Source organism: Sinocyclocheilus grahami, unplaced genomic scaffold (assembly GCF_001515645.1).
Source record: "Sinocyclocheilus grahami isolate Dianchi unplaced genomic scaffold, SAMN03320097.WGS_v1.1 scaffold179.1, whole genome shotgun sequence".
NCBI lineage: Eukaryota > Metazoa > Chordata > Actinopteri > Cypriniformes > Cyprinidae > Sinocyclocheilus > Sinocyclocheilus grahami.
In genome coordinates this window covers 1,420,041-1,428,959 of record NW_015505358.1, presented here as the reverse complement: position 1 = coordinate 1,428,959, position 8,919 = coordinate 1,420,041, and the positions used below count along the sequence as shown (strand labels likewise).

The window sequence follows — 8,919 nt, the reverse complement described above, 5'->3', positions numbered from 1 at the left end:
GTCACATGTGGTTGCCGCAAGCCCTCCGGACACTCCTTCGTCGAATCCGCCGGCTGCGCTGTTCTCAAGCCCGCCGCCTCTGCTCACTCTAGACCGGCGTGTGTGATGCTGTGTTTCGTTGTGAAAGCAAAACTACTTTGTTTGGCCTTCCAAAAATGGACACGACTAAAAATCAGTGGTTAAGTTGTATTTACAACGCTGTTCCAGAACAGTTCAACCCAAATATTCAGATGTGTGCAGCACATTTTATGGAGGACTGTTTCCTGAACCTGGGAGAGTAGACTACAATGCCGGCTGTCAGACTGTAAGTAAGTTTTTTATATTTAAATATTTTTATATTTTATATATTTTATATTTAAAGCGAGTTTTTTGGGCAGTGTAGAGTAGGGCTTGTTGTTTGTCATTTCTCCGATCACAAATGCAGACATGGTTTTATGTTTATGTGGCGCAATGCCACGCAACGCGTAAAAAGACAGTATAAGTCATTATAATGCGTAATTATGTCCCCACTGGATGCAACGAATGCCTCGTTTATAATGGGTTTTAATGTTTTTGAATCGTCGCTCCGGCCGGACAGGGCATCATCACAATATGGTAAGGGGCGTAACATTTCCGTCTCACGCTTGAGGTATTCGGCCAATCACAACGCGATTAAGGCATGTACAGCATGTGGAAAATAATGTGTTTTTTAACCTTAAACTGCATAAACACATTTCATTACACCAAGTACACAAAATAATGTTCTTTTTAGCAACATCATATGACCCCTTTAATAATTGATAGAATGAGAATATTACATATGAGTGAAGATGACCTCCTGATGAGCTGTTTTGTAAGCATTACGTTTGACTCACTGCTGATATGTTGTTCCCTTCTGTTTGAATGATTCACACAGAGGCTATCAACTGTTTAAACGCAGCCATCGATATTTATACAGACATGGTAAGAGACTATGACTTTGCATGCTTAAATCAATGCATATTAATTGCATTATGGTTTTGTTAACCTGAATGCGCCTGTTTACTGAACATGTAAATGTTACATAACATCTAATCTCTCATTTGTGTGTGTGATTGACAGGGAAGGTTCACGATTGCCGCAAAGCATCACATGACTATCGCAGAGATCTATGAATCTGAGCTGGTGGATATCGAAAAGGTGCCGTTTGCCTTTAACAGTCTATTTGATGCTTTCTTTTGCGTCATTTTCCTAAAAATGCTATTGAATGTCGGTCTAACCGGTCTGTCCGTTGTGATGTTGGTTTAGGCCATCGCCCATTATGAGCAGGCTGCAGACTATTACAAAGGCGAAGAGTCAAACAGGTTTGTATTCTCACTGTATGTCTGTGTAAAATCAGAATGTCATTCAATATTTATGATTATCTTCCATTTCCTTTTATTGTGGGTTGTAAAGGCTCATTTGCATTGCTTTATGTTTTCTGGTTAAGCTCTGCTAATAAGTGTCTGCTGAAGGTGGGCTCGTACAGCGCTCAGCTCGAGCAGTATCCCAAAGCCATCGAGATCTTTGAGCAGGTTAGTAGGACAGACTCAACTGTTCTTTTATTATTATTTATTTATTTTTATCAATAAATAAATAAATAGTGTTATTTTAGTATCTTTGAGATACTATTATATTTGTATTAATAGTTTTTTATTAATATTAAAAAAAATTATTTTCCGATTTTATGTTTTCATTTTAATTTGTTCAAGTTTTAGTAATTTTGTTGTGGTTTTTTAACATTTGTATTAATTGTTTTTTTGTTTTTTTTTAATATGTCTACATATTTTTATTATTTTTTATTTTAGTTTTAGTTATTGAAATACATGAAGCTAAGCTCAATTAAAAAGATATTTTTTTTTCTTTAGCAAATACCTGAAATAAAATATGTTTAAGTTTTTTTTGTTTATTTTATTTCAAGTAACAACAATATTTCTTATGGTTTTAGTTAATTATAATAACCCTTTTAAATTAAAAATTAAATGAAAGAAATAAACAATATAGTGAGAAGGGAATGAAAATGTAATAATGTAATGTAACAGAATCAAAATATCTTCCAAATAATATTTTACACACACACACACACACACACACACATATATATATATATATATAACAGTATAAAAATTTACTATATAAGCAAGAAAGCATCTGCTAAAACTAATAATATTAAGAGATCTATGGAGCAAGTAACATTACTGGAGCAGACTCATATGAAATATAAGGATGGTTAGTAAAATATTTCAGCATGCTTTCCAGTGCAGCTTCATGTTTGCACTGTAAATCAAATCATATCTTCTCTTCTCTGTAAATGAACACAGAGGGAATTAAAGTTAAAGGTCTCTTCACATTCAGGTTGCAACCAGCACGATGGACAACCCTCTGCTGAAATACAACGCTAAAGAGTACTTCTGGAAAGCAGCTCTCTGCCACTTCATAGTGGATGAGTTAAACGCAAAGGTCAGTCGTTTTTAACTGGTTAACTTGTATTGTACATTGCTATAGTCTCATATAATAACAATTCCATAGTAAAGTAGTGTTTCAAGCTGGTTGATATTGCAGTTGTCTTGTCTTGCACTGACACCTAATTGATTTAATGCAGCAAACATTTCCAGTTACCAATGCCATTGTATTAATGTGCTGCTTCCCATCAGCCGTGGTGAGTTCAGTGGTTGTTCCTGACATATAACAGCTCATCCGATGTAAATGCTCTGTGTTTGATTTCTTTCAGCTTGCCATTGAAAAGTATGAAGGGATGTTTCCGGCATTCTCTGATTCAAGAGAATGTAAGCTGCTGAAAGTAAGTACATTTGTTTAATTTAATTAGCAATAGTGAATATAAATAGTATAAGGCATTCAGTCAGTATGCATACTCTGAATTGAGCAGTGCATACTGAGTGCAGTTATGCGGTTGTCATATTTTGCAGCATTTGATTTGACTTTTGTCTTTCTGTACAGAAACTATTGGAGGCTCATGAGGAGCAGAACAGCGAGGCATTCACTGAAGCCGTAAGTTTATATCCTCTCAAATGAACAGTGTGTTAGATGATTAGACTGTATAAGGGAGACCGGGGCTAGTTGTCACATATTATATCTCAGTAAGATTTTGAATCAAAAGTCCAATTACAAAAATGCTTATTTTGTTTATTCCTTTCATACAAATGTATTTCTAACTCTGTAATACATTGTGGGTGATACTGATATTTGTCTGTTACCTTCTACATTGTTGCTGTTGAAATTTTCTTTCCTCTTTTTTTTAAAGGTCTGTACAGAAACTGACTTTCAAAAAAAAACTTTAAAAAAATAGTTTTTATTAGTATTTTAAATACATTTTTATTTTTACATTTTCTCTTTTCATTGTGTTTCTGTTTTTAAACTTGTGTATAAAGTTTTTTATTAATTTTATTTAAAATTTTTGTTTAGTACATCAATTTAAACTAAATTAAAATGAGCTGAAATAAAAATAGTAAAATTTGTGTATTTTTTTTTTATTATTTGTTTGTAAAATAATTTATTTTATTTGTTTCAGATAATGAAAATGTTTTTTTAATGGTTTTAATTTTAGTTAACTATAATAACCCTGGAACATACAACACAAAATCACTGTACAAATGTGTAGAAGCTGCAGCTCAGGTTTTTTTGCTCATTTTGACATTGCATCTCTAAATTGTGTTTAACTTCTCCAGGTGAAGGAGTTTGATTCGATCTCCCGTCTCGACCAATGGCAAACCACCATGTTGCTGCGTATCAAGAAGACCATCCAGGGTGATGCCGGTGACCTCAAGTGATGTGTCAGAGAAAAATACTGTGGCATCATAGCTAGTTTAATTTCTTACCGTATCGTATGTGTGACAATCTGGTTGAACATTTCTGTAGTCATACTTGCTCAAACATAAGCCGTTTCTTGGAAAGTTCAAATGCAACTTGCATTGCATTTGAGAAAACAGAAGTATATAAAATATCAATATGGTTCTCTTCTGGAAGGCATTTCTCTATCCCTTTACTTCACCATGAGGAAATCTTTGTTGTTTGTACTTGTGTGTGTGGCATGCAAGACCCCATAGGGCTGTTCTCTTTCTTTCAGTGTTGTCACTGGCATTGTCATGCATGATAAATGTTTAAAGTGTGTTTATGTGCTGTAGAATATCAGATTTTTGTGAGTGCACTTTATTTCTGCTGTCTGTTTAGATTGAAAACACATTGCCTTTTGCATTTCCATGCCATTGGCCTCTAAAACACGTCCTCACGTCGTCTTTGTCGATATGGCAGTGTCAGTTCTGTCGGGAGTATTTGCTTTAGTGGCTGTACATGTTTCATAATCAGCATAATAGCGTCTCTTGCTCACTAATGGTGGTGAAGTGCTCAGCTCAAGTGATTTTTTTTAGAGTGTGATATTACAGACAGCGTTGATTTTCTAATGCAGATCAAGTTATTGAATATGTACATATAAGTTTTGATTGTTGATTTATACTGGTATTATTTGTAATTTTATGTTTAATTGGGTATTGTTTCACATGGATATGGGGCATTTGTTGTTTTGGCCATTCAGACCTTTCTGAATTATAATTTTACTTTAAGTGCTACTTGTTTTTTGAAGTTCACTTTGTGTCAGTAATTAAATGATGTTGACTGAATCTGATATATTAAACCATCTAATATGTTGTATGACTGGCAGGGAATAAAAAACGTATGTTAAAACGTAAAATAGATGGCTAGTCATATTGAAACATTTTAATAGATGTTGAACCTATTTATTCAAAGAAAAATTAATAAATAATCACTCATACCATGTCTGAGGTTTCTGGTATAAGTGTCATATTTTATATGAAACTCTGGACTTAATTCAGTTAAAATAGCAAAAGAACGAAGAATGAGGCTACAAAATATATTAAACAAAATAATGTAGGAAAGAAAGACCCAAAAATCACATTTAATAAAGTCTTGAGTTCAGAAATGATCTACAGAATCATAATTTTATTCTTATAAAATAAACGATACAGTGATACTCTCAGTCACGGTTCAAAAGTGGCAAAGACTCAAATGCAGGCAGATGGGGTCTCGATTTATAAAATCACAAAATAAATGAAAACACAAATGAAATCACCCCAAAGGGGGAAAAGCTAGAGTAACAAATGCTGAAAACGGGACATAAACTGGGCACAGGGCAGACAGAAATCACAGGCATGAACAGGTACATATGTGAGACAAACGAGCCCAGAACAGAAAACACAGGGAGCTTAAAAGGAAAAAGCAATCAGGTAAACAGCTGGGGCAAATGAATCAATGATCAGGTAATGAGAGAACAGGTGAGTGGATTCTGGGGACTGGAGTAAGGGAGATGGCGACCCCTGGTGGTGAGAGAGAGAGACACGGGGCCCGGACCCCTGACAGGACCCCATCTCTAAGGGACGACTTCCAGACGTTCCCAAGCACCCAACCAAGGGGACGGCAGAGCGGGGGCGGAGGGATGGGAGGGCCAGGTCCGTGTACTTGAGGGGGACCTGGGGACTGAGGCAGAGCCGGCGGGATGGAGACCCAGGGCAGAACCAGCGGCCACCACAGTGGTGTGTGAGGAGCTGCCACCTTGGAACAGGCAATGGCGGGCTCTGCCGCTTTGGGAACCCCAGAAGCGAGCACTGCCGCTTTGGGAAGACCAGAGGTGAGCTCCGCTGCCTCGGGGGAACTGTGAGACCACCACTGCTTCTGGAGCCTTGTGAGCGGACACTGCCACCTCGGGGGAACTGTGAGTGGACACTGCCGCCTCGGGGAAACTGAGCGGACACCACCACTTCTGGAGCTTTGAGAGCGGACACTGCCACCTCGGGGGAACTGTGAGCGGACACCGCCACTTATGGAGCTTTGTGAGCAGACACTGCCACCTCGGGGGAACTGTGAGCAGACACCTCCGCCTCGGGGGGAGCTGTGAGCGGACAGTGCCGCCTCGGGGGGAGCTGTGAGCAGACACCGGCGCTTCTGGAGCTATGTGAGCGAACACCGCCGCCTCGGGGGAACTGTGAGCGGACACCACCGCTTCTGGAGCTTTGTGAGTGGACATCGCCACTTCTGGAGCTTTGTGAGCAGACACCGCCACCTCGGGGGAACTGTGAGCGGACACCGCCGCCTCGGTGAGATCCTGAGTGGCCAACGCCGCTTCGAGAACATCGTGAGTGGGCATTGCGGCCTCGGGAGGATCATGAGCAGGTGCTGCCACCTCAGGGGGATCGAGAACATCGTGAGCGGGCGCCGCCACTTCAGGAGGATCGTGAGCGGGCGCCGCTGCCTCGGGAGGATCGTGAGTGGGTACTGCCGCTTCGATAACATTATGAACAGGCACAGCCGCCTCGGGAGGATCATGAGCAGACACCGCCGCCTCGGGAGAATCGTGAGTGGACACTGCTGCCTTGTGAGGATTGTGAGCAGGCGCCACCGCCTAGGGTGGATCGTGAGCAGCCACCGCCTCCCTCACCGACATCAGCAGAGCATCCTCCACGCTGCGTCTAAGCCCCGGGTGCCCAGAGAACGACCCCAAGAACCTGGAAGTGGCCGGCACGAACGGCAGCCCAGGTCTGGAACGGCAGCCCAGACTGGGAGGGGGGCACCCTCCAGCAGTTCCACCTCCTTTAAATAGATGATGTGGTCGACCATCTCCCAATAGGACCACGTATCTAGCTCCCCCAGCTCCTCCCAGTTGACGGGCTCATTCAGGCCCGCTAGAAACAGGTGGATGAGGGTGCTCTCCTCAAGCCCTAGCCCCTGGCCTGCATAGAAGAGGTATTCGGCGTACAGCCCAAAGGGGCGATCATCTTGTAGGCAGGGATGCGGCCCATTGGCCAGGGTTTGGATCCTCTGTTGTCTGGGAGCTGGGTATAAAAAATATTTCCATCGCCGCTGAGTCTTCAAGTAGCTTGTTTATTCTGTCACGGTTCGAAAGAGGCGAAGATTCAAATGCAAGCAGATGGGGTCTCTTTATTTATAAATTACTAAATAAAAAAAACACAAATGAAACCACCCCAAAGGGGGAAAAGCTAGAGTAACATAAATGCTGAAAACGGGACATAAACTGGGCACAGGGCAGACAGAAATCACAGGCATGAACAGGTACATATGTGAGACAAACAAGCCCAGAACAGAAAACACAGGGAGCTTAAAAGGAAAAAGCAATCAGGTAAACAGCTGTGGCAAATTAATCAATGATCAGGTAATGAGAGAACAGGTGAGTGGAGTCTGGGGACTGGAGTCCAGGAGTAAGGAAGATGGTGACCTCTGGTGGTGAGAGAGAGAAACACAGGGCCCGGGACCCCTGACACTCTCCATCTCCAATAACAATCCACTTAATAACATCCTAGGACCAGTGTTGGGGAAGGTTACTTTTAAAAGTAATGCATTATAATATTGCATTACTCCCTAAAAAAGTAACTAATTCCGTTACTTAGTTACTTTTTATGGAAAGTAATGCGTTACATTACTTTTGCGTTACTTTCGCATTACTTTTTAAATATGAGCAGGGCTTGATTGTATTTAATATAAGAAGTTCTATTTATAGCAAATGTAAAAGCCCTTTTTACACCAAAAAGTGTAATGAATAAACCTCAGGCTGAATGAAAAGTAAATTCACGTCTGTACAGTAGAACGCAGGAGAAGAAACACTCTTCAGCAATAAAAAAACAATGAAGCACAACTGTTAGTTTATCTAAAGTCATTTTTGCTTATTAGTATGGTTGAACTGGATCATCAAAGGTCAGCAGCAAAGACATTGGTTAATAAAATGGGATTAGATACATTCGTGTTATTTAACATATTTAAATTATTGCAGGTTTGCTTCATATTCTGAGTTTGCATTTCACTGTTTTAATTCATTTTGATGAATACTAAATCTGTTTTCTGTGAGTGGGATGAATTAATGCACATTCACATTTAGTCTAGAACTACAGTAACATCATGTTCACACAGCGCACACAACGCCTCTGTACTTCCGATTTCTCCCAGTATGGGGACAGGAGACTTGCCAGTCAATAAATGGGAAAACAAAGTAACTGGCGTTACTTTTTTGAAAAAGTATCTCAGATATGTTCTTGTAAATTAAAAAAGTAATGCGTTACTTTACTAGTTACTTGAAAAAAAGTAATCTGATTACGTAACTCGCGTTACTTGTAATGCGTTACCCCCAACACTGCCTAGGACCATGTGGTCTACTACACAGAAACAGAAAATGCTTACAGATTCAACAAGAAATGATCGGAAGCAATGAAAGAATCCCTATGGAAACCTGTTTTACACCATAGGATAATAATAAATAGATAAAGGTAATTGTGTCTTTTTTATCTCAAAATTCTGACATTTTTCTTGTTTGTATATCACAATTCTGAGAAAAATTTTTTTATATTATATATTTTATATTATTCTGTGGCAGAAATGGATTCCATAGAATTCACATACACATCCTTAATTTAAGATTGAAAATAGTCAGTCAACTTACAAAGAGAACATTTTTGGAAAGAACTGATTTACTCAGTGAACAAAAACATTTGTTGTTGCATTTTTGCTCTGTCACTTCTTGTATACAAAATTATTAAAATACTCCTTGCCGGTTTTGAAGATCAACTCTGATCTTTAACTACTAAACCACGGCATCCCTGAGTGTAAAGGCATAGTTCATCCAAAAATTAAAATTGTGAACATATGTACTCACCCTCAGGCCATCTGAGATGTAGATAGATGAGTTTGTTTCTTCATCTGAGAAATTTAGCATTCCATCACTTGCTCACCAATGGATCCTCTGCAATGAATGGGTGCTGTCAGAGGAAGCGTTACTATGGACTATAGACTCCTAATTTTGGCCAGATGTGACGGTTTAAAGTTAAAACCGTTTTAATGATGGATTTGTTTCTTACAAACACTCAGCTATTGGCTTCACAAGACATT

General features: G+C 39.5%; 1 protein-coding gene across 2 annotated transcripts in view; it reads left to right on the top strand.

Annotated features, from left to right (window-relative positions):
* The window catches only part of napba (N-ethylmaleimide-sensitive factor attachment protein, beta a), a 7,273-nt gene extending 2,869 nt beyond the window's left edge, over nucleotides 1-4,404 (top strand). For both annotated transcript variants that reach the window (XM_016284036.1, XM_016284037.1), the window contains 8 exons: nucleotides 896-942; nucleotides 1,081-1,158; nucleotides 1,267-1,322; nucleotides 1,448-1,532; nucleotides 2,353-2,457; nucleotides 2,729-2,797; nucleotides 2,956-3,006; nucleotides 3,684-4,404. In XM_016284036.1, the coding sequence (XP_016139522.1) occupies nucleotides 896-942; nucleotides 1,081-1,158; nucleotides 1,267-1,322; nucleotides 1,448-1,532; nucleotides 2,353-2,457; nucleotides 2,729-2,797; nucleotides 2,956-3,006; nucleotides 3,684-3,785 (593 nt within the window). In that variant the 3' untranslated portion in view covers nucleotides 3,786-4,404. The remainder of the gene's footprint in view (nucleotides 1-895; nucleotides 943-1,080; nucleotides 1,159-1,266; nucleotides 1,323-1,447; nucleotides 1,533-2,352; nucleotides 2,458-2,728; nucleotides 2,798-2,955; nucleotides 3,007-3,683) is intronic.
* Nucleotides 4,405-8,919: the final 4,515 nt, after the last annotated feature.